Genomic DNA, 26,880 nt, shown 5'->3' with positions numbered 1-26,880 from the left:
GATCGGATGGTGCTACACGGCCGCTTCCACGCAGGATCGAACTTTGATCCTGCTTGACTCAAGACAGTCCCCATAACAGGATTGAGAATTTCAAGACGGCTCGACGGCCGCCATTTGCATCCTCGACCCCGGTGAACTGTCATAACTTAAGACAGACATGCGCGCGAAGCCACAAATGATGCTTACATCGGTATACGATAATCGGACAGAAATGGTCACAAGCGGGTTTTTACCCTTTGTGATTTGGCGACGCACATTCGCCCTACTTCGGAAGCGTTATCCCGCGTGCGTTAACCTCGAGAAAGGACGGCAAATTCAGACTCCTAGAAGCATGGGGCGCGGCGTTGGGTGCGTCGTACGGCGCAGCAGAGCCTCGTTCGCCAGCACAATTTCGTTGTAAAACTTTAACATATGGTGGAAAAGACCAGAAAATCAATTCGCTATTCCGACGTGTTCGTTTTAAGAAATTCGTTGTAAATGTTTGAAAATTATATTGGTGCTAGGGCTGTTTGACATGATCCGCGAAAGCAATTCGTTGTAGCGTTTTTTTTCGCTAAAAGGCGGTCGTTCTAAAGGAGTTTGACTGTATATTGTGAGTCGTTGATACATAATTTGTTAGGTAATTATTTATTATTGATGTTCGTTGAGAACATTCATCATGTGGTACACATGCTACAACAGGTGACAAGAATTCACATCAGTTTCCTTCGTCTTGCGCTAATGTTAATAAATTTCATTGTAAAGAATGCAACTGCTGATGGTGAGAGCGGCATTTCAGCTCGTCTTTCATCTTCGGTACGCAGGTGTCGGGTAACGCCGAAGAAGTGATCCAAACGTCGTCGTATATCGACGGGGAAGGTCTGATGCACACCACGTCTCGCATGATGTTCCGGGCTCAGTTCAGCCACTTCTGGCACGGCGCAATGGAGGTTCGCTGCTCATCTCACGCTTCGCTCCCTTACTACGTGAGCAGCGAAGAAGTCAACATCAGGGAAAACGGCCGCAAAGTGGACGTATCCGGTATGACCCCCCCCCCCCCTTTTGGCATCTTATTATTTTTTTCGTACGATGCGGAGGCGGTATCCCGTAGTGGGGAAAAAAAGAGAGACAAAGAGGAAATATAATGAAGTAGGTGATAGAGCGCGTGTGATGGTAATATCTATTCAATGATGAATAACGGGCATTACGAGAAATTCTGTGTCTTCATGTTTTCTTTCTTTTATATCTCATTTCATCTCTCTGTCGATGAAGGCCGCAGATAGATGCCGTCGTCTTTCACGAGTGCGTAGTGTATTTTACCACGAAACAGGTTGGGAGGATCTTACGTCTAATAAGTATTTTACAAAATCACGATTGACGGAAACAAGGATACATTTGATTTGAGATTTTGTTTCACTGAGCGTTTCATTCAGAATCGTTCAAAGCGTTGGCAAAAACCGTGACCATCATGAGACCTAGTGCATGTGAAGTCTTACGGTACAGTTCACAAATTTGACTAATACCCTTGTCGCACGGCAAATTGAATGTCATTTCCAGCGAATGACAATCACACTGAATGACATTCATTCCAGGTCACACGGTGAAATCAAATGGCATTACACGTGAATGGGTTCGAGGAACTCATTCGCTTTTCCCTGCGTACTGCGTACCCTCGTCAGTAGAGAGGTAGCAAAAACAACAACGGTATACCGGTAGGAGAAATTAAGCGCGAATGAAAAGTTGTACTCCACTATTTTATCACCAACTGAAGTGACATTGTTAACATTGTTTTTCAGAGAACTACCCGCGTTCCCAGTTGCCATGTTACAAAGTGTGGTCCAGATGGTCCTTCTTACTTGTTTTGGCTCGTGATACTCGGCCAAATGAGCGTCGTCCACAACGCAACAATTTTGTGAAATAAACAATGTTTCCCTAGCTTCGAGAAAAAGAAATAAAAATACAACGAGTGCACCTGTATGTGCAGCGTTCAGCTCTGGGGTGCCGAGCTCATTCGCGTCCGCGGGCCGCATTGAGCCGTGGAGGAACTACGCAGCTGTATACCACGGCGTTCGGGTAGCCTGTTTCTGATATAGCTGACACAACACAGAGCTTAAAACGACATCAAACGCGTATGTTTGGGTTACTTAGCGTTGCACAGCAACCTTTTTTTTTTATTTGCTGTGTCATGAGGAGACATGACACACCTTGTTTTTAACTATTGCGTGAACATCGTGTGAAAGTGATTGCGCAAGTGCAACGTTGTTGTGCACGTTTGTTATAGTTGGGCGATTCCACGCGAAATCATCCAGCGGACCCGCTCGGCCCTCACAAAACTATCGCGAATTTTTACGAAAATTTTTTTAGCAGTCCCTAATAGTGCAAAACGACACACCACGAAACATTTCTTCCCAAATATCAATGTGGTGGGTGCTACACACGAGCAAAGTTCGCAGCACTGGCGAAAACCGTGCCTGGCGTGAACGGCAGCTGCGGCTCATAGAAAGCACCTAGAACTGTGCGGTTTTCTTTTGCGTATAGAGGAAACCATGCTTTACACGGCGCTCAAATCCAGGTTGTCGTGCTGTAATCGGTGCTGGTATACAAAGGCCGGAAGTTTCGCAATTTTCCTCCTACTTCGCGATTTTTTTGTGGAAAATCAAACCATTAAATTTTAATGAATATTTTTCCCTGACAAGGTCTCGTGAAATACTTCAACAGGAAAAATCGCAAGACACGTAATTGTTCAAGTCATTGCAGGAAAAAAAGAGGAAGTATGCGATTTTTCCAAAATTCGCTACAATCGAGCGTAAAACACGCAATGAAGAGGTCGGAAGAGACGACTGAAACCAACGCAGTTTTATAGAATGAGCCTTCCTCTACAACATATTAAAAAATCTCGAGGGTGTTTTTTCGTATACTCTAGAAAATAATTTTTTTGTAGTAGAGGGTATTACGGCCACTGACCCACATTGCATGTATCCGGCGGGCTGCTATATTTGTTTCTTGGGCTCCCGTTTTAATTATTCGTATTTCCGATTTTTTTTCTGGTTGGTTTTCAATATGACAGCCACCCGGACCAAAGGAACATGGCTCCAGTTGAGCGCTGTGGAGTTCCAATTCACCAGTATGAATATTATAGGCGCGTAGATGCAGGTTCAGTTGATGAAAGTTTCCTTTAACTGAATGCTGAACAATTCAGCAAACATATTAACCACGAAAAGTCTAACAAATTATAACGCTAGAGGAAAAGACGAACGTGCAAAAAAGTCATTTACATGGCAGTACTGGAAACGACGGAATCTCGTGGTGGTGGTTCATCGTCCATGCTGTCCTAGGTTCCAGTGAGGCTCACAGCTATATAAAGCCTCGCACCACTCGTGTATGGAAGCGTATACCCGCGGATATCCGCAAGAAACTTTTGGGTTCGGATGAAATATGGACGCTTGTTGTGATCTGCGGATCGGACGTGGATGGCGCCGGATCAGGAGCGGGTCAGACTCGGATAAACCGAGAGATTGCGCCATCAGTTTGCTTCACACTAGGTACAGAAGATAGAGTACAAGGTGTACGAAAGCAGCTCGCGCATCTGAGAGAGATCTCTGGCTCTGGCGTCTCGAGTCGAGGTGCGCGTTCGGCGCCGATCTTGCGTTTCACTTGCAATAAACTCTATACTTATCCCGTTTGGTGCAAAATGTGTTGCTGTGCTTGGTGCCGTATAATCTTTCGTGGAAGCTAAATCTGTACTTGCTGTCGTGTATCCTTTGGTAGCATCATGGACGCTCAGGACCTGTCCTCGCTAAAAAGCTATGCCGCTCCGGGGTTTTCACTGTCGGAACGAGAGAGAGGAAGTCGCCCGTGTGGATGAAGTTTGGTGACAGCTTTTTTTGTTTCTTTTTTTTCTGCTTTGTGCTGACGGGAACGTTTATTTCCTGGAAAATTGGCCTGATATATCGAGCATAGAAACTGAACTATTGCTGCGTGCCGTGGGAGACGCGGATTTTTCGGATAGGCTGCGGATGTGAAAAAGCTCATCCCCGCAGGGCTTTAGCTCACACGACAAAAAGTATTACTTAGACCTGCCCATCACCGCTAATCCCCAATCTCCGTTGCCGGCACCGTGCACACCGGAAACAATGCCATAAACTTAACCACCCAGGATTGCAATACGCGTGTTATGCTACAGAAGCAAAGGCTATGGTAACCTTGCAGAAGTCTGTACCACAGCATATTGCTTGCTCATTAAAACCCAACCAGACCAGAGAAAAAGTGAAAATCAAAAGAATTAAAACAGGAGCCCAAGAAACAAGTATAGCACCCCACTGGACACATGCAACGTGGGTCACTGTGGTCGTAATACCCTCTACTAGAAAAAAATTATTTTCTCCTGTATACGAAAAAACACCCTCGAGATTTTTTAATATGTTGTAGAGGAAGGCTCGTTCTATAAAACTGTTTTGGTTTCAGGCGTCTCTTCCGACCTCTTCATTGCGTGTTTTACGCTCGATTGTAGCGAATTTTTGAAAAATCGCATACTTCCTCTTTTTTTCCTGCAATGACTATGAAAGTTACGTGTCTGGCGATTTTTCCTGTTGAAGTATTCCTTAGGGCCTTGACAGGAAAAAATATTCATTAAAATTTAATGGTTTGATTTTCCACAAAAAAATCGCGAAGTAGGAGGAAAATTGCGAAACTTCCGGCCTCTGTATACCAGCACCGATTACAGCACGACAACCTGGATTTGAGCGCCGTGTAATGCATGGTTTCCTCTATACGCAAAAGAAAACCGCACAGTTCTAGGTGCTTTCTATGAGCCGCAGCTGCCGTTCACGCCAGGCACGTTTTTCGCCAGTGCTGCGAACTTTGCTCGTGTGTACCACCCGCCACATTGATATTTGGGAAGAAATGTTTCGTGGTGTGTCGTTTTGCACTATTAGGGACTGCTAAAAAAATTTTCGTAAAAATTCGCGATAGTTTTGTGAGGGCCGAGCAGGTCCGCTGGATGATTTCGCGTGGAATCGCCCAGTTGTGAGTGCCACTTTGACTTGTTCAGGTTCATCAGAGCAAACGCCTGCTCGCAGGTGTATGTTGATACAGTTGTCTCGCGACGTAAAGCCACGAATTATTATTATCAGACGTATGTTGTATCGAACATGGACAGCTTTGTCTCCGACAACATAGGTATCTTGAGATACTTTCGTCCAACGTAAGAATAAATGGAAGCCGCACCAACTCAGCGAACTTGTTCTTATCGATGGTAGAAGTGCGAGGGTGCAGGCGAGCTGGTACATTGTAAAAACGGCGATAAAACCTGAGACATATGGAACAGAAAAATAACATCACTACACGTTCGTCGTGTTGTTATTTTTCTGTTCCTTAAGGAACAAGTTTTATCGCCGTTTTTTTTTTTGGTTCTTATCGGTGCGTCGCACTGCAGGTCAATCAGTTCCATTTCTTGCGGATTAGTCATCTCATCAGGAACATTGCCAGCAACTGCGGAAAAAGGCAAGCCAAAAAGCTCCATTTCAAGTCTCCTCAACTCGATGGATCTTTGCTCGAATTCACTCGGGAGATTACCAAGCGTGCGACTAAACTATAGAACAGAATAGAAGTAGACTGAACTAGTTCATTTCTGGTTGCATTGAAGGCATCAATATTACAAGTCTCGGCCATGTTTGGTTTGCTCACAGGGCAGGTTTAGAGAGTCAACAGCGAAGACGACGACAGGGACGTCGAACTTTCAACCTTTTGTCATGATTAAACGTTGAAGGTTCGACGTTCTTTGGCTCTCTGTGTGTTAATCTTGTCGTCTTTGCTGTTGTCACGTGCCAACCGGCCTCGCTCCCAAGCAGCACAATGTACTGAAAGTCGAGTGCAATAGGGGTGGACGGTATGTGTCTTATCAATGTTCTTTAGTTTCGCGAGTGTGTTCAAGGCCTTCCACCTACCCGTCTACCCCTATTGCACTCGACTTTCAGTACACTGTGCTGCCTGGGGCACTCTTCACTTAGAGAGTCATCGGGTGTTACAGGTCAGTGGCAACAGCTTTCTATCACTAATGAACTAAGTCGACTAAGCCCTATGATATCGCCACAACCGTTCATGAAGCTTGGGCCGATTATCTTTTTTTTTTATTTGCTAGGGGGCCACGCGGGTCGCCACTTCGTCACCCCTGATATAGCTTCATGTGTTCGGCCGTGGTGTCTTAATCATGGACAGTGACATCATTTGCGAATGGCATTCTTTTTCTCCGTGAGCGCTCGATGCAATACAAACGAATGATATTCGGTGTGAATGTCATTCGCTGGAAATGCCATTCGCTTTGCCGTGTGACAGGGGTATGAGCGTCACAAAGAAATGAGGTGCACGCATATGTCCCTCAATATATCTCTACTTGCTCCTCTCCACTGTACGTTCTTGAGCTGTCCTGGGTACCCTGCGCACACGCACCTTCGGGAGTCGCCATGAGCATCATAGGCTCCCTGCATGCATCGACAATAAGGGTAACGTTAGGCAGTTGGGGCACGTGATGTATTTGTTTCATTACACCACTGATAGATGGCTTCTTCGACGGTGTACCTGAGGAAGGAAAAGAAAGTACAACTTGATGATGAGCGCTCTTCATCAGGCATAGTGAATTAATGAATTTCAACGAAGATCACCTTGCAACTGGAACTATCTACTGTGAGTTGTGGCATCAGCGGTCACTTTCAGAACAGTTACTCTTTGTGACACACACACACAAAAAAAAAAACAACCCCCACTCCACGAAGTGATTTCACAATATGTGATATGAAAACTTGAAGTTGCCTATCTGCAATGTGGAATGACGTTATTGAGAAGGGATGACATTAACGAAAAATACAATACGTTTATGATCAAACAGCAGACTAGAAAAGACTTCTCATATCGGAAACGCATACCAAAACGCTGTTTTATAAAGAAGCGGTGGATAACAACGAGGCTACTTAAATCCGGGGATCGGTACCAAAACTGAACCCGAACCGAAAACCTCTAAAATACCGTATTTGCTAAAGCGGAACTGAACTGAAATAAATTTAGGCGATTACTGCTTCGGCGTAACGGTTCAGGCGTAATGTGCCCTGTGAGAGATCGGAACTACGATTTACACAGCGGATTGAGCAGCGTTGACAAACAAATTCGAAACTGAAATTGAACAAAACAAAACGAAACCAAATAAAACTGCAACCCGAGTGCGTGAGGTATTTCGTATTTCCTCCTCGCAGCTATTGCGTTCATTCAGTTGTGTTAGTTTTGAGGTCGTCGTTTTGGCAGTTGTAGGCTTCCTTGTACGCGATTTTTGCGTCCAGCTACCCCATGCTTTCATTTTGGACTGTGAAAATAACGGGCAGTCCCTGAGCACGATGTCACAGGGTGTATACGATGAGTGAACATAGAGAGTATACAGTATGCTACCGTAACGTTGCACCTGAAATGCAGATCTGTAACACGCCATGCTGCTGTGAACCACTGCTGTGTCTGCATCAACAACAAAAGTACAGTTGTGTTATTTGAGAATCGTAAGGATGTTGCTGCTTTTAACTCATGGCAATCTGCTCAAAATTCAGTTTCCTGAACGGTTCGAATCGATATATTGCGCTGCTGCGGCTCTGATCCCGAACCGATGGAACCAATATGCCTGAACCTGAACCCGAACTGAACCGGAGAATATAACGGTTCCGATCAGTCCTTAATCCATAAAATACAAAAATAATCTCTACGAAAAAGCATGTTAAGAGAAACACAACCTAAGTTTTGAACAGTGCTGGACGAATGTTTACCGAACACGCTCCGGCGCATTTCTTCCCCAGGGTGACGCAGTGAATGGGACCGTACGCACTTAAGACTTGTGTCTAGGTAACCCAGTCACATGTTTGTAAGTTCGTACGGTACCATTCGTTGCTGGCATGTCACCACCACCACCGAATGCGCCGGAGTATGTTCCGTAAACATTTGTCCAACACTGTACTTACCCATCGTGTCGAGAAAAGAGCCGTTAGGACACATTTTTCTATTTATTCGCTCTCTCGACCTACATCGTAGATATAGGAACTTCTGGGAAGGGCAACGAAGATAAGGTTTCCCTTCGATTTCATTGCATTACAGAGCAGGGATACATCACGTATCGCGGAACGGCAGTCAGTGCGTCCAGGCGGATTGAACATAGCTGAGAGGGGGACATAAAGGGAACGCGCCTAAACCGAAACTTTGCAGGACGCACGGAGATTTTGCATTTCTCCATCTCTCCTAGTCCGCTATAGATACTCGTCGTGGTTTCCATTTTTGCGGACTATAGACCACTGGAGTTTCCTGTACAACTTTCCGATCTCAATCATCGACCCAATTTTATTAATTAACGAAATTAAATATGAAAGATCAATAAGGTCGGCGCTGGCTGTTACATCTAAGTACGCCACATCGGATGGGGTACATGCAGTGCAGTTTTGAATAAAAAACGTAACGTGAATTTACGAAAACTTTGGGCCGCTGCTCGTGAGGCACCCTGTATATCAGTCCCTAAATATTCTACCAGTAAGAAAACACACAACGTTTCGCGCCATTTAACCGCCAAGAGAAATTTCACTTTAGCGGCCCTGTAAGACTGGAAACGTTCGGAACATTCGTGCGTTCGGAAACGTTCGTGCGTAGTTTCATTCATAACATGTAGTTTATATCCGCAAGGTGTATAGTGTATCTACAGGATGTCCAGGCTAACGTACACGGGGATCTAAAAAAATACCGTCCGTTATATAGGCCAACGAAAACTGCAGAATATTGTGCAGAATCGCGTGTTCTAATCTTCTGAATCTTTTAATGGTCCAGGATTAATTAATTATGCGCAATGAATTAGTTAACCTGTTAATTGTTTGTCTTAGGGTCGTGATGTGAACTGTAAAGTTGTAGAGCGTGTCGAGAAATACCCATCGCAAACGTTCCCTACAGCGTACGCCATGCGTGGAGTTTCTTTTTCTTTTCCCTGCCCCCCCCCCCCTCAAAACCCGGAAGTGTACCACGTCACATGAGGCAAGCACAACAATGCGCGTGCCTCAATTTCAGAGCTCTCAAGCTGTACACAGGAATTATTACATTCCTTATCTGCCGAGAAGCGACCTTCAGGTGAGAAGAAACAAATTAACAGCCTCGGACCCTTTTCCTATGGAAGAAAACCGTGCTGTTCAAACGTCGTTTTATCCTGTGACAGTTGAAGATTGTCGAAAAATTGTTGCGAGGTGTACGGCCTTTTTTTATGTGACACATAACACGTACGGGCAAAGATGGCACACGTACGAAAATGTTTTTAGAACCACAGAATGATGCTCCTTGGAAACTCCTTGGATCACTCCTTGGAAATAAAAGTCTAACTCAATAAAATTTACATGTAGGTTCATCGGGCGAAGAGAGGATTTCATGCAGCATCTACACGTGTAAACATAACGCGTGCTTTGAATGAAGAAAATGCTGTCACATTTTTCGTAGCCCGCACTACCCACGTGCTCCGCATGCATTATTTTGTACGCCAAAACAGGGGCTTGTAGTGGAAAGCTCCTGATGCAAGCCAGTGACCATGGGGCCCTCGCACGCATTTCGATTAGTCACAGATTATTTTCCTCCGCTTTAAGCGACTCCCGTTCCGGGAACGCGCAAAAAAATTTTCATTCTTGATCTGCCTACGCGATATATCATTTCCAGCTGCCTGCGCAGCGGTACCATTTATTTAATTATTTAACGCTGGCCGTCCGCGTTAATGTTAATCTGGGGGGAAAAATAACGTAAAGTAAACGCGGAAATGGCAGTGGACAGCGAACAAGGGGAGGAGGAAAGAACAACCCGTATTTCGCACTTTTGTGGACGTGTTTAGCTTCTTGATGGGCGCAGAGAGGATGATATTCATCTCGGATATTAAGCTAATTTATATTCTCAAAGTCGAGCTCCAGCAGGCTTAACTTGAAACGCAAATAGAACGACAAATCAAGCCTTGATACTTCGTATAATAAACGTAGCAAAATCTAATTGGCTTTTGGTGAACAAATGTGTAGTGCGATCAGCGCACACTTTGGATCTGTCGTCCTGCGGATGCTCTTACAGAAAGAATTACCAGATTTCTGTTTAGAACTCGCGCTCAGCTTCCTGGCAACGAGGATGGACGTTCGTATTACCAGCCGTGTTGCGGCCTCACCGGCCGATGAGTTCCAGAGGGAGAATAGAGGTGCAGAAGATTGGCAGAGAGAGAATACGAAAGGGTGAAAGAGAAGCGTATCAGGAGCGAAAGCGCCCCCCCTCCCTTCATTCACAAGTGTGCACAAAAAATGCTGTTTGTGCTGAACATACTGTTAAAACTCATTCGACGGGTTCGGGATATTTTCTGAAACTTGTCCACGAAACGCCCTCTGTGCTAAAATACTGGCAAAATGGTGCCGGTGTTGCCTTTCAACCGGCAGCTAGCACGAAGAATACGTAATCCTGGTGAGAACCCCAATTATAATATTGCTGTGCGCGTGTTTTTTTTTTTTTCTATTCAGTTCAATCCAAAGGTCATTGAAATAGTCGCTGTCTTATCTCATACATGGACATTCTCTTCATTCACGTTTGCGAAGTATGAAACGCAGTTTGTAGCTCACTATTTTCAAAACGGGCAGAGCGAATTAGCTATGAGCTTGGATCTGCGAAGAAACAACGTGTGTGTACAATTGCAGGTCCGCAAATGAATGGCCCTCAGATCGACGGCAGCAAAAACCACTACCGGCTGGGAAGCATCGTAGACCTCAGCTGTCGAGCAGAAGGTGACGCTCCTGCGCACGAACTGAAGTGGCTCATCAACGACAAAGAGGTGAGTGCATCCAAAGTTTTTTTCACCGTAAGAAACGTAACAGCTCTGTCACACGGGCAGTCTTCAATTGTCATTCAGACCAAAGGTCATTGAACGTGCGCGTCGCGCCATCGAGCGTGCGACGTATCAACTTCTCGAAGACCATTGGATCCAGTGTTCTTTGAGAAGTTGACACCTTACATGCTAGATGGCGCTACGCGCATGTTCAATGGTCATTGCTTTCAATGGTCATTGTACACTCTAAAAACAGAGCTCCGCATATCATGCTCCATTTCTGTGGCAATTATGAACTGCATAATGCCACAAAAATGGCGTACACGGCCAGTTTTCAGCAAATCAGGAGAAAGAACGATGTCACTCGGGATGATGGTTGGCTAGGAGCGTGCTATGTGGTGAAGTTCATTCTTAAGAGCGTAGGTTGCCCGCGTCACAGGGGTATTAAAGGAGGGATGAGGTGACATTTAACATGGCCCGAAACCCTGCCTTATCTGTCAAGCTGTCCACCAGGAGTCACTATGCAAAATATTTCCGCTATGCGGTATTATAGCTGCGCATTCGAATAAAAAAAAAACAGTTGGAGAAAGCAGCCGCGGACGGCCGATACGATCCTCGCGTGACGTAGGGAAATCCCCGTGCCTTTTTCTTTGTTTCTTTCTTCCCAGCTCGCCTGCCGTTCATACATGTTTGAGCTGTGGCGCTGTACGTCACGGATCACGTGCCTGGGGATCACCTTACGTCACGACGTCCTCTCGGTCTGCAATGCGCTCTCTTCACGACGAGAGGATTTTTGAAAAGTGTGCGGAACAGAGGCCTCGCGCTCACTCTGTAGGTCATCTGCGCTCATCGTTCTTTCGTAGGAGCTCATTTTATTCGTCGCAGAAGACGCCACAGCGAAAAACGGGGGGTCCCAAAAAAAATTTTCGGGGGTAACCTCTGTGCTCCAGCCGTAGAGCTCCAGCCATGAACCGTGACGTTGTCGCCATAGTGAAAGTGGGGCACACTCTTCAAGCAGAACTTCATCAGATAACACGCTTAAGGGCTATACTATTGCACGGAATGATATCGTTATCGCTCCCGAATGGTTGGGAGCGCAGGGCGTACGCCTTTTCGTGACAATTAGCGTAGCTACATAAGTGTCACAAAAGGCATACGCATCCCGTTTTGGAAAAGTAAGGGGAGAGAACGATGTCATTCGTGATGCTGGTTGGCTAGGAGCGTGTTATGCTGTCAAGTTCGGTTTTAAGAGTTGCACAAGACAAGCAGATGCGGCGTTTACAGGCTGAAGACTTTACAGAGCGTATAAGATTATAAGTCTTTCTATTTTGTTTTTGTTTTGTTGTTGTTGTTCATTCTGTGTAGGGGAGTATTACGGATTTTTGGCAAATATGTAAGAATTGTCAGGCTAGATTAGGGTCAACTGTATTTCAAGCAAATAGAAATCAGAATTTGAAAATGCGTGCACCTGAACGCGTGGATACAGTGCTAGGATGAAAAGGAAAGGACAGAGTTTTTGGAACGTTATGCCCCACTTTCGAGCTACAGCGAAATCGGACTGATATCTATGTTAATTTGTCTTGCTTGTTTGAATCATTTCTAGTTTTTCTTCTTTTTGTTCTTATTAATAATATAGTAATTGGGAGTAGATTTACGTCATTTACACGATTTTATATACTTTTTGTTCTTGTCCCGTTTATTATCGTGTGTTTTATTTATTTTAGCATTTGTAAGCTGAATTCTTGCCCTCGCAGACCTCCCTCGTGACTGCTCCCCCAAAACCTAACGCACATGTGAACATACATACAAAATCACACCGACTGACCACACCTTACTGAACCGTGATATGTGTCGTCACGATGCTTATTACACCATTTTGGTTTCGCGGCGGTTTTGCGAGTTTACATACATGCAGTGTAAATTACAAAACAGATAACCGCCCTCAGGTAATTACCTTACACATAAAAGCTTCCAAGTCGAGGTTATTATCAAATACAAGGGCATTGTCGACCATGACATTGAATTTGGCGTCGTTTGTCCATTGATTCGGTACCGTGCACCGTCTACACACACACAACACACGTTGCCTCATTGCGACTTCGAGCGTGCCACTCTACAAGGCTTCTCACCGGTGTGCTCTGCTTCCAGCTGTGTGTAAGGGCAGCTACGAATTGCAAACTTCACCAAAAAGTTGGAGTGGCATTCGGCACCATACACATCGCATACCTTTCCCTCTGGCAGACCTTTCCCTCTAATAAAAGTATATTCCCCCCATACACATCGATATAGCAATTCCAAATCACATGACTCAAGTGAATATCCTTCTTGCTTTTATGGTTCTTCTCGTCCCTCTACACCTGTTATACGGCCATCGCGCAACGTCCCATCACGCTGTATTCATCCGTCTCAAGATTCACATCTTCTGGGCTGAGTGTAAATGATTGATGCGGGGCTTATGCTTCTTCCCAGCCATATGTCTATACGGGCGCTTCTGGCGATGTATCTGCATACTGCGATTGTTGAATCTTGCTATCCCGCCGCACAAAAAAGCCGGCGTTGTTTACGGGAAGTGTATCTTAGCCAACTAGCCTACGTTGATTGATCGATTATATTATTGTCTTGGTGCCTGGCAACGGTGAAAGTTGTAGTCAACCGAGCAGCGCATCTGTACATAGCATGGTACATATGCATGAAGTATGGGCGCGTTGCTCTGAGGACCCTCGTCTTCTAACAAGGGATTCAGATTATGTAAATAGTGTAAATAATCACAACCAATTTTTCAGCCGAATTTTGCCTGATATGTGTACATACGAATGGTAGATTGTACGTATTTTTTTTTTTTTTTTTTTTGCAGTTTGATCTACTTGTAACGATAGTTTGCACGCAGAGTATCTACGTTGTTATTGTATTATTTAAAAGCAAAGTGTACTCTGGGCAGTTACTTGTGTAATTAGATAATGATGTTTATAAAATATTTTGAACAGCATGGTGCGACGAATACAAACACACAAAACAAATATGCAAAGCAAAGGGGTGGGATCTGGCAGTCTGCTCTTGCCTTCTGACCGCTTGGCTCTTATCTTATCCTACCTATCCTATCTTACTCTTCGCGTGCTTGTCTCCTCACTCTCAACATATGTTATGTACCTGTTGTGTCGCTATAGTACAGCTTTCACCTAGCTTAAATTTGAACTATTAGCGAATCTTCTTGGCGATGTGAGTGGCAACAGATTGTGCAAGAGGTAGATGGCTGAATCTATAGACAGATTGTTTTTCGATGTATCAATTTTAGATATATTTTTCTAGCGCGATCAGAATTCTCGCTTGACGCATATTTATCTTGCGAGAGATCACATAAGTGAACGAAGCAAGAAATTCGATTTTTTTTAAATCATCTCAGCGCCCACGGGAAGGTTCCACGGCTTAAACCTAGCCTCTTTAAGTACTAGAAACCACTGAAATCCACCAGCAGGGACAAATTTTACGAAAACTGAGGAATTCCTCGATCTGCTATGCAATTTTAAAAATATAGCTGGGGAATTTCACAGAAGCTTGAAGGGTGGATACATTGCGGCAGGTGAAACTTTCAAGACAGATTAACGTATTTTGCAATATATCAATATAGTGTCGTATATGTTGAATTTTGATTTTTTAAATCTGAATTCTTAATTTGCGACTATTGTCGTCAGTTGAAGCATTGGTAGCGTGTTCGCCTCCTACGGGTTCGAACCCGGCCGAGGACGCCAGCAACTTGGTGGCAGGGCGCAAGTTGCCTAGACACGCCATCACGAGAGACGTTAAACACGGTGTGCCGTGTGCTGAGCTTTCGCCGCACGTTGGAGTTGGAGTTGGAATAAAAAGAAAAATGTGGAGATGGTGGCTCCTACAAAAGACTGGAGCCGGCTACTCCAAAACATTTGAAGATAAAGAGAAGAAGAAAGAAACACACAAAAAACACAGCAAGACTAAAAAGTTAGAGGCGCTGCAATGTCCACAAGAAATGTCATTACAGCAGCTGTCGCACCCTGTCTAAGATCTCGCACGTCTCGCACGTTACAGAACCCTCAGGTGGGCAAAATTGATCCACAAACCGTCCACTGTGGCGTAGCTCATGATCGCAGTTGTCTCGCGACGTAAAGCTACGAATTATCGGGCGCGTTTTGATCCCTTTCACTCAGGTATTGGTTCGAGCTTGCACCGTAGTCATGAGGACAATGACAGCCACAGAATCGTTTCCACTTTTCAAGTGCGTACTAACAACCCGTAAAATTATTTGTATGACTCCGGGTCCAAGCTGATGGCACCGCGGCGCTGTTCGACGTGGTAGCTTCACAGCATCCGTTGTGGGCTATTGCTAAAAATTTAATTTCAGTACCTTATCGAAAGGTAGGTACATAACGAGTTCGCTCTTGAATGAAGTTACCTCTGTATACTACCGCGCAAAGGGATTTACGGCGTGCGGGACCCGCATCTCGCAGATACTAACCGGCAACTATAGCTCTCAAGCGCATGCCCATTTAGTCATGTGGTAGTGCCGCGAAACGCTCGCGGTTATTTTCGGTGGACTGAAAGAGAAATGTATTGAGGACAGGTCAGAGCCGTCACAATTGCAGTGAATGAAATGGGCCTAACTCTTCCGGCTCAGACGGTGCAATGATTATGATTATGAAAAGCGCAAGAAAGAAAAAAAAAGGAGGACGCTGGTGACGTCGTAAATTGGCACCATATTGAACACTTTTGCTGTTCTGAGAGAAACTTTACGGTAGAAAGCACTAGACAGTGAGAAACAAATGTTATCAACATTCGCACTCAAGGCACCTTAACGAACGAATGAGGCTCTCGTAAATCCGCAAGTGAGTTTTACGAGGCTTAATGGTGGTATCTGCGCTAGCAGAAAATTGGAAAAGTGCCTACTAATTTAATGATTCAATTAATTGGTGTAATTTAAGATCTTGTAAATTAAGTAAGAGTCAGTTTTGCAATATACACATACTACAATGTGTATTCAGGTTCTCTCCGTTACAAAGAAGAAGAGATAAATACGTGCGAGTTGCCAAGTGTACTATACTGTTAGTATGTATAGAAACTGTGTTGTTGCAAATACGTAATCTGTTCCACAACAATATGAACGCGGTGTACACGGTTTTCACGATGGGTACTATGTCCTGGTAATTGTTCAATAAAGCAATTACTTCGTCCAGTACTTTCTTCAACAAACGTTTCGTATCAGTGGACCTGTAGTTGTTTTCATTCCCCCGAAAACAGTAACATATCACATTATTAGTTGCATACACTATGGCGTTTGTTTCTCCGACACCTGTATCGGGTAGTACAAATGTTCGTTGTATTCTCAAGCTGAAGGATGTGATCTTTCCCATCAGCGATCCAATATGTCCCATGACTCCACCACTGCATGGAGGCCGAAGTGTAGTTCAGGAATAGGAACGCTTAGCAATGTACGGTTTATCTGCACAGGCCCGAAAAAAAAAGTTTAATCAAAATTCAAAAACACGTATTTCGCGCTTTGTCTACATCCCGGCCGCGGGCGTCGCAGAGGTCGCCTATGTAATGTTTCCGAGAACATTATCCGCGAAAGTTTTCCTCGTCATACATGGAAGGAAACAAGACAGAAAGCGCGCAGGAAAGCAAAGCAAAATATAGCAGGCAAGCCTATTGTGATCATGAGGAACGATATTTGCGCGATGCATCAATCCCTTTCTTACGGGACACTGAGGACCATGGCTAGAGCTCAAGATCACAATCCGCGCTCACTCCCTGCCCACCGCATTAAAGACGCATAAATTTTGGCGCAAAAAGAGTCGAGGATGAACCGAGTGGCTGATATATGGACCACAGATCGTCATTCATCACTCTCTGGAGCTTGCTTTTTGGTCGAGAGGCGGCTCAGTGCGGCGTCGTTTGTCCCGGCGCTCTGTCCGCGCGCCCGTTCCTTATCGCCAGTATTAGTGGCCACCCGCGGCTCCGCAGGATTATCGTCGGGACGTTCTGCTCTCTTTGTTTCGTGTGGCACCCTATGAAAGGGTTGACCTCCCGCACGGAGGCCACTGGATCTGGCAGCGACTCACATTCGCTTTTGCGCTGATGGAACTCCCAATGATGTCGAAAGTTATGATGCGGAAAGAGGCTTGCAAAGGGTCCGGATTACGGCACAGGAGAAGCTACGTAATGCCTCGTGTGCCGGTGACTTCGGTCTGATGGCTGTCGCCGTCGATAAAGCTTCCCAATCAGGTCTTCCCGCGGTTCGTCTTCCTTTCCGACCGCTAACTGATGTGTACAGATATGTCTACATTATTGGTTAAATGAAGCAGAGTTTGCGAGAAGGTTTATCTTCAATTAGTCTTGAATTAGCGCATAATAGCAGGAACGATGTTGAGTTTGATTGAGTTTGATTATAGAAAAAAAACCGGAAGATATTGAATCCTTCCGTTTTTTTTTTCTATAACCAAACGATGTTGATTTCATTCTTGTCCCGCAGGATTACTTCAAAAGGCTCCGTGAAACTCCGACCGGTTAACGCGTGTCTCATTTCACATGCACGACTTACATATGTATAACCGTTAGGCTTATTGGAGTTTTTAACACAGACCACACACTTGACAGGCCTGTTATTCGAAAGTACGTCCGCGATATTTAGTTATACAATTTTTTATCCTTTACATATACGCGAACTTTTATTCTTCTGCATATATATATGCAGAAGAATAAAAGTTCAGAAGGCTACGAAGTAAATACAGTTATGAAGGAATGAAAGGCAAACAACGAAGGGGGTAGGGGAAGTAAAAAAGGGGGTGATTTATTGCAATTTAAACTAATAGAAAGGTATCTAGGGGTATGGTCAACGTTGCGGCGGAAGCTCCGCCTTCGTCAGGACTAAGGGATTAGAAGGGTGCCTTGAAGCTTCAAGGCACCCTTCTAATCTCTATGTATAAATATATATACGAGGGGCGTTCAAGTCAAACCGGGACTTTCTGTCTCATGAGTGTACAAATGGCTCGCGCTGCTTCGTTTTCGTCAATTTCACACGCAACAGGCCTCCGCGTTCACCACGTGGTGGTCCAAAGTTTGTGCAAAACAGAAGACACGTGCTGGACAAGATGGCCGACAACAAGGTGAGCGCGCACATCGAACAGCAAATTGTCATGAAGTTTCTCGTGAATGAAAGCGTAAAGTCATCTGAAATTCAGGCTCAGTATGGCCACGACACACTTGGCCGCAGCAAAGCGATTGAGTGGTGCAAACGGTTCCGAGACGGCCGTACATCAGTGCAGGACGATCCCGGCCGGGGCGGCTCAGAGCCCAGTGTCAGAGTTCCTGAGAACATCCAACTTGTGGAGCGCCTGATCCTTAAGGACGGACGGATAACATGTCTCGAACTGGCTCGAAAGACGGATCTTTCTGTGGGAACGTTGAACACTATCATTCACGAACACCTCCAGTTTCGGAAAGCCGGGCCTCATCACCAAAGGAGTCCTCCTCCTACAGGACAATCCACGCCCGCATACCGCGCATCTCACGACACGAACCTTACAGGAACTTGGCTGGGAGTTGCTGCCACATCCCCCTTAGAGTCTAGACCTCGTCCCAGCGATTTCCATCTCTTCGGGCCACTGAAGGCGTTCCTTGAGGGCCGCCACTTCAGCTGCGACGACGAGGTCAAGAATGCGGTCCGATCGTGGCTGCTACGCGCCGGTAAGGATTTCTACGCTGCTGGCATCCAAGCCCTCGTGAAACGCTGGGACAAGTGCATTAGTGCAGCTGCCAGATTACGTTGAAAAATAAAACTAATTTCTCGCCTGTAAGTTCATTTTACTTTTGCGAAAAATGAAAAGTCCCTGTTTGACTTGAACACCCCTCGTATATATATATATATATATATATCTTGAGAAGTTGGAGTTGGATCGGACGGCTACGTAATTATAGTTGAAATAAATGGGAGACAGAAGACGAAAGTAGGGGAAGTAACAAAAAAGGGGTTTATTAAAACTTAAACATCATAAAAGTTAGGGAGGATGTCTACGTTACGGCGGAAGCTCCGCCTTCTTCGGGACACATTTAGCTCTTTTGTCCCGAAGAAGGCGGAGCTTCCGCCGGAGGTGACACAGGTCACCGACACAGGTGACACAGGTTGTCCGGAGGTGACACAGGTCGAGACGCGTGTCACCTACGCGTGTCGCGACTCGTCCTCTGTGTCTACGCAGCTCGTCTGCTTACCGCTTAAATTTACAAAAGGACTCGAAGAAAGCAGCCTCGGGTGGACAGCCAGATCCCGTCTCGTGACGTCAGCAGCTCCCCTCGTCTTCCTTCTTTCTTTCGCTCTTCTCAGATCGCGCGCTCATATCCGCTTTCGCTGCCCTCTGTACGTCACGAGTGACATGATCGGCCCTGCCAAGGCAACACCAATTAGAGAGAGAAAGCCTGCTTACTCGTCGACGTGACGTAACAACTAAGGGTCAGTCAATCAGGATCATGTTTTCAACGGCGGTAGCCAATCACGAACGAGTTTTCAGCGGTCGTAGCCATGGAGACGAACCACTGCCGTCTGCAAGCAGTGATTGAACGTCCCTACGTACTAAATGGGAAAACTTTAAAATAAAGCGCAAAACGGTCCGATATCTTTCTCAGAACTGATTTTCTGGAAAGCGTGTTGCACTTTTTGTCTACATATTCAGGTATGCACGTTCCAAGGTAGCTGCAATCATTAGCGAGTTCTCGAATTCGCAGAACGGCGAATCGCAGTAGCAGACGAATTCTGACTTTATATGTCCACGTAGCGAAGGAGGGAGAGAAGGCAATAAACAGGCCTTCTGTGTCTAGGTGGCGTTGGCCAAGGGGATAGCTGGCGTCACGACGTACGCTACTCCTATCTTCTTCTTCCCTTCTTCTCTTTCAGTGAAAGGTGTGAGAGAGGCGCGCACTCCGAATTTGGTCCCGGTTTCGCCGTTCTTTTGCATCTTTTTGATGTTTTGCGCCGCAGCGAGAAAAAAAAGGGGGAGCACTTTAGTGCTCGTCTAATGTGTCGTGCACAAAGAGCGGTCCGGTGAAACGCAAAAAAGAAAAAAGAGGAAAACAAAACGAAACGGATAAGTGCACCCCCGCCCTCGCACACCAACAACAATACCTACTTCACTGGGGACATCTAGTGTAGCTCATTAGCACTAACAAAATCGGACAATCAAACAAGATTAGTACAGCTACTCTCCTAAGTCCCTTACTGCTTCCCGTAATACCTTACACCCAAAGGCCCAAGAAAAAGCCAGTGAACAAGCAACATAAATCTTGGCGAAAAACAGTAGCGAAGAACAAAAAGACACCCAGTGCGTCTCCACTCCATGTATTGCGTATCCTCCCAAGGATCTGGGACGTCTGCCGCGGTTGGCTTTGTGATCCTTCCTCATTTCCTTGCATTAGCAGGAAGACGAGAATCTCAGCGTCAGAATAAAGACCGAACTCAATCTGAGGGCTACAATATGATTATAGCCAACTCTCCTTGTGTCAGACCTATATGGAAGCTTCGTCTAGAAGGCGCGTTTTCTTTCTTTTTGACTCTTTCGATGCGCTCGAAAGCGACTTCCCAGTTGGAAACCTGCCCAGTACGTTGGTCACAGAAGACCTTTGATGCTCGTATCTTCTGTAGAGCTCAGTTGGTTCACTGTGACGGTGAGGATTTGAAGCTCCTCGCGTGAAAAGAAACTGAAAACTCCGGTGGTCTATCGCGAACGCATCAATCATTGTGTGGTATAGCAAGTGATAGAGGTGCCTCGCCGTTGAACGGTCATCATTTTGCAAGCTTTTGCACGCGGTTGCTAAAATCGGCGTTTCGGCTTCTCCTCCAGCGGCGAATGGAAATTTGATAAGGATTTCGTTGATTTATGTGCATAAACATACATACTGTGGAGGAGTAAACTTCCCCAAATAGACCTCTACCCGAGAAACGTCATTACGACATTGGTAGACAGACTGAAACTGAAACAAATTGGAAGGGGAGGGCTGGGTTCCACGAATGGGCACTTGTTCACTGCCTCCTATTGAAAGCAAAGTAGGACCGAAGGTCGCGTCCCTTTCAGGACCATCGTAATCCCCTCAAGACCGTGGCTTTGTTCGACCCTAGCTTCGAGCGTAGTTCAACTCTACCAAATTGGTGGCGCTGTTGAACACTATGACGTCATTTGTTTACGAACAGGGAGAGGTCTGTTGGAAGCCCTAAAGAAAGTCGGGGTAGAAGCCTGAAACATCGAGCCCCAGACTAAAACATGATTCGTCGCTGACACCTGCATGGGTAAATGTATACTATAGTAGGTGGATTCAAAAACAGAAGAGCCCAGTCCTATTTTTCACATTGCAACTCAAAGGCTCGCCGACATTTGAAAGCATTTATTAAAGTGTTGCTGTGGTGTAGCTACATCACTTATGCTCGGATAAAAGCATGTCGCACAGCAGTATTTTAACGCTTGTCGTCATTGCTCAATTATAGGCACTCCAGATGCGGTGGTCCAAATTTGATAACTTTTTTCTGAGCTCTACTAACTTTCGCACAGCTGACGCGTAACCAATATAAGTGGTCCAGATGACATTTAGAAGACAGTAATAACAGTAAATAGATACGCGGTGCTTGCATGTAGCCAAAGTACAATGATCCAATATAATGTGCCCGTCTGACAGGGGTATTAGAGATCCGTGGGAAGTGTAATGTCAAAGTAATGCAATTACTTGGTGAAAGTGATGACATTAGTAATGCATCACTTTCATAATGAAAAGTAATGAGTATTGTAATCCGTTACTTTACAACACTGTAATGACTAATAGTACTGCATGACAAAATCCGAACTCCGATCTGAACCACCGCATAAAATGGGCCGATGCTATTTTTGTCTAACTGTGCGATCGCAGCACCACTCTATAGAGTAAAATGCTTTTGGACTTAAAAAAATAGTGCGAGGATTCTCCTCGATACTCATTCAGCTCTCCCAGAACAATATAAGTCAATGGTGAGTGAACCTCTCCTCAACAGAGGTCGCTTTTGACGCCAGGGACCTGCCAGGTTAGCTGTTGTCCTTGAATAGACATCTTGCTAGTGAACCCCCTCCCCCCCTCATCTGTTTCTTTCGTTCCTCACGCTTTCTTCAAACGAACATGCTTTTGCATCTCCTTCCACTTCTCTCCTACGGAGGTCCTACTCTAAATGTCGCTATGGTATCGGGCAACCTTTCGTTGGTGTTCCACCTAGACAACATAGCTTAATTTGAGGGCCTAATACCCTAGTCAGACAGCATTTCAAATGTCAATTGCGAGAAATGGCCTTCGGCCTCTCAAATGACCTTTGTTCGGGGGCGCCTGCCAGACAGGCGGGAAAGGAGTGCTCCTCAACTGACTGCCCTCACCGGCTCCCTTTTTCGGTTTCGTTTCCCTGTCTGCTGTGGAAACTTGAAGTTGGTCTGTGCGCCACAAATCAAGATGCAGAAGCCATATGCACTTCTCTAAATAGGATCTAGATACGTTTACACAGTTTCACTCCATTATCCGCATTTTATAGGTTTTCCTACATTCAGCTGCGAAGGTAGCGAGGGTACAATGGCATAACACTGTTGTCGAGATTGCTCCTTTCTGCTCCTCAAATGTCGTTGGGGGCCTCCTTTCGCGTTGATGGTCATTTCTTAGAAAGGTCCTTTGAGCTGCCGTCTGACACGGCTGTCAGAGGTCATTTTTTGCAAATCACAATTCCCCGAAGTCCTTCGAGCATGCCGTCTGACAGGGGTATAAGTCTTCTTCGGAGGGAGGTATGTTGGACAAAAGGAAATATTGATAATGCGTGGCGTCAGTTTCGACGCCGTGCGAGTGAGTGGTGCGATAAAACAGACCTCTGGACCATTTGAGCCGCCAAAGGATCCAAGCCCGTTGGTTTTGGAACTGACTTTTTTTTTCTATCTTGGGTGTTCGCCTTGACGCGGTCTCTGGTTTTCAGCACTGACGCGTGCACCACATATAAGTCGGACACACGGGCTACTCCTTCCGTCGTCTGGTCTCCAGGGTTAACAGTCGTAGGAAACGCGGCTGAAGACGAACTCACCTACGCATGTCCTATAGTATGACTCAGATATTTGAGCTTGGCTAATTGAATAGGCGGTTCAGTTTGTATCGAGGTCAGTGGTCGATAACATACATACAAACGGGAATGCTCAGGTCCCCCCCTCCTCCATTAACATTTAGAACGACATTTCTTTGAGAAGCATAAATGTGCCATCATATAGCACGACTGTCTACACTCTAAAAGCAGAACGTGGGTGCTCGACTCGCATTCCGTGTTCCGCACTAGCTCAAAATTCTTTCGTACCATCTGGATCAATTAAATTGGATGCATCTTTAAGGCACAATAATACATGTAGATACACGACAATCTGCGTGTATCACGAGTAGGTCATCTTAGAATCGCAGTTGTGTAACATAAATCATCCACTTTTGTGCAAACATACTCAGGACCACGAGTGAGGGACATATTTTATGGATCTACGAACCCATCCGGACGCTCCCGGGCAGTCATAGTAAACTTTGGCGGGCCCAGTAAATTACTGTAAAACAGCTCTATCATGCTGCACGTACAGAGCAGCGTTTTTTGTGCACACATGCACTTCAACTTTCGTGAGGGACGAAATCAATTTTGAATTAAACTACGCGACATAAAGGCGGTTTAGTCGGGGACGGGACCTTTACGTCGCCACAGCGAAAAACGAGCAATAAAGAAGCAATCATAAAGGAAAAATAGAGACAAGATAGAGAAGGGACCACGACGATCTGACAACTGTGTACTGAAAAGACGGCAGGGAACTAGACCGGAAAAGAAAACAAATGGTCGGAGAGCCCAAATTTATCGACTGCGATGGTAGTTTTTTGCCGCGCCATTCTCAGTCACTATCTGGCGCTGCGGCTGACATTTGGAGACGAGGTCCCAAATGTAGTCGCCCTCTTTTAATCGTCCATAACGCTTCGTCTGTCCTTATCTTCTGACTTTAGAGATTGGTTGAAGGGAGGAGACAGAGAAACATGCATGACATAATCTGCGGGTTTCTTTCTCGCGCTTTGATTATTATTATTCCTTTTTTTTTTACAGTCACTGCTTATTGTACACTGTTCTTTAAGACCAGTTATCTCATTTATTTAAGTCTCTGAGTGATATAGATGGTGGTCTTATCTCTGACGTGGGACAAAGCGCTGGCCCCTAAATGTGGTTTTGTGTGGCTTTCTTGTGGCTACGCGAGCGCCGCGGGCGATTTCGTTATGCTTGGATGGAAAAATCGCTGCCGTTTCGTGTCAGTTTGCGAGCAGTTAGTTCGGCGCAGAAAATGTTAAATGGGCTGTATTGTGCTCGGCGTGTTGACGAGCTGCGCGAAATACGCGAAGCGCAACGGAGCACCTGGGCATTGTGTCGGGTGTTTGTGCTATTCAGAAACATGTAATACGCAGATAACTGCCACTCTCGAAGAAAGGCAGACCCAAATAGCTCGCACCGCGCTCATCTCTTTGCTGTTTTCCTTTCGTCACTGATTATCTTTCCCATACCACAGTCGTGGCCAAGTTTTGAGACTGACAAATTTTTGTTTCAATAAGACTTAGTGATTTAGTTTCTGTTGTGGCAGTTCGCATTAACTTTTAGATTGTCATGAAGAATGACTAGATTATTTGCAATTAATTACAGAGCATTGCCCGGCTATCAAACGTAATAATAATTCAAACAAATCTTCCTTACCTCCTGAAAACAGAATCCGTTTAAAGGGTGTAAAAGTAATTGTCATTGAAGCAAAGTGGGTATCCGCAAGTGTTGACAATGGGTCGTGGATTGGACTCGATTCGAGTTACGACTAATATGAGAGTATGGCCGCTCCAGCTCATTTGAACCACGAAAGGGCGGTTAATAGTACAAGTTACCCCAAATGGCTAATCTGAAACCCGCCTTCGTCCATTTTGAACAATAGAGGTTTTGATATTTTGAAGGTGCTGGTCGTGTGGGAAACAAATAAGAGAGACGCAGCGTTGTCGGCACTTGTAAACTTTGTGGTGAGTTCAGCCACGACCTACTCTGTACTCTGGACATATGGCAATCGCCTATGGGGGAGCCGGGTCATGAGCTAGTTACGCTAGTGGCCGCTGCAAGCGCCACGTACTATTATTGGGGAGAGGAAATGACATGTACACTATCATCATCATTGCCACCGTTGTTCGTCTGCCACACAGGGCTACCACAGGGCTACACAGGCTGATGCTAAGCACGCGCTACCCTGTTCCATACCTCCTCGTCGTTGTCAACACAGCCTACCATACACTGCCGCGGTTTCAGCAACTCACGTGGTATCAAATAGTGCTAGCTAGTGCCAAATCCCGTAGCGAAGCGGCGATTACTAGGGTTCAGTCTCTGTCGTCGGATGGCGCGTTCAACTTCTTTTTTTTTTCTATCTCTCTCTCTTGCAATTCAGTTCAATTCTTCTAGACTTGGCATTCGATACCTGACACTCCGCGAAACCGTCGGCAAGAAAATATGGCCTCTACGAATGGACTCAGGACCTGCACATATGCGTTTTCTTCCGCTCGTGACATTTCTGGACACCATCGGACTTCGATCGTTATTGTAAAGGGGCTCGTTATTTTATTCCCCCCATTCCACCAAGCACTGGGGTAGAGTATCGCCTGTTGCGATGAAACTCCCCACTCTCCAAGGCCGAAAATAAAGTTGTTGTTATTCTTCTGCTCGCTTCTATCCTGCAAAGAGACACGTTCTTACTCGGATCAACATGATCGCCCGAAATAAAAATTTTGCTTTCTGTTCGTACCGCAGGCTCAAGATTCGTATGTGTCATACACGCCTCCATTCGGACCCGACGGTCACTCTTCGACGGTGCTCCGGCTTCACTTCCGCTTGACCGAGCAGCATTTCAGCAAGGGAGAACTGCGGCTCAAGTGTGTCTCCAAGCAAGTGCGTGAATTCACGGCGGATAGGTCGTTCAGGATCCCAATGAGCGACAAGGGACACACCTCGGGACTCCAGGTATCCTTCTCCAGAGGTGAGTATTCAGCGGCTTTTCCATAGGGCACCTTGCACAACGACGGGACATGTATGTTGGTACTTTGAAGTGCCTCGACGGCGTACAAAACGATGTATATTTTATTTCGTACTAGAAATCTACCTCGTTCTAAGACTTTATATTTTGAGTTACTACTCAAAATATAAATGCCATCAGTGAACATTACGCGCTGCCACAAATTCTCGAAAGAACCCCACAAAACTTCATAGTTTCGTATTCTCCAAGGGCAGGTGACGTCACCGTGAGCTCTGATGTCAACCTCCGAGCAAGAGCACGCGTCTCCGCTCTCCACCGCACGTTGGAAGACTGACAACAGCGCTGTGGGGAGGAGATCGACGGCAATGGACACCAGAGGAGCAATGTCGCCATACGCCTCAGTAGATCGGGCATCCCATGCCCGTTGCTTTTCTTTTTTTTTCTGCTTTTCCGGTTCTTCTTTCTTCTTTTTTCCTTTTTTTTTGTGAAATAGCAAGCCGGCGCTTGGCCTGGCTAACCATTACTTTCTTTTTTTCTTAATAAAAATATCCCCCATGATGTCATACTTCTCAAAACTATAAGTAAATTTTATGATACTTCCGCGCCACATAGAGAAACAATACAGTGTGAGACATGTGGATTGCAATGAGATTGCTTACGGGGGATTCTGAAGATCTGCATTTCAACTTTTGGCACTAAGCCAGGATTATATGTGCTCACGAGGCACGGCGAAGCTTGGTGATTAATAATGTCGGCTCTTTGTTATCCGCTACTAGTAGGATTAATTCGGGGTTAGGAGAAAACAGAAGGACGAAGATAAGAAGCCGATAATATAGAATTCCCTTATGCCCGTGCTGCATAACGACACGCATAGCTATGAGTACGACATGTATGGCTTAGGCTTCATTTCCAAAGCAGGCAGCTCAACGGAGATCGTGTGACTCAATGCGAATTGTTGTCATCGATGTTCAGGGAATAGTCTCAGGACGGGAGCCC

General features: G+C 45.5%; 1 protein-coding gene across 1 annotated transcript in view; it reads left to right on the top strand.

The window, feature by feature from the left end:
* Positions 1-26,880, top strand: part of LOC135385350 (uncharacterized) — a 356,604-nt gene that overhangs the window by 328,948 nt on the left and 776 nt on the right. Inside the window, exons 5-7 of the mRNA XM_064614627.1 lie at positions 804-1,020; positions 10,692-10,825; positions 25,662-25,887. Coding sequence (XP_064470697.1) covers positions 804-1,020; positions 10,692-10,825; positions 25,662-25,887 — 577 coding nt within the window. The remainder of the gene's footprint in view (positions 1-803; positions 1,021-10,691; positions 10,826-25,661; positions 25,888-26,880) is intronic.

The sequence above is a fragment of the Ornithodoros turicata genome, chromosome 2 (genome assembly GCF_037126465.1).
Source record: "Ornithodoros turicata isolate Travis chromosome 2, ASM3712646v1, whole genome shotgun sequence".
Classification (NCBI taxonomy): domain Eukaryota; kingdom Metazoa; phylum Arthropoda; class Arachnida; order Ixodida; family Argasidae; genus Ornithodoros; species Ornithodoros turicata.
This window is presented reverse-complemented; position numbering and strand designations above follow the sequence as displayed.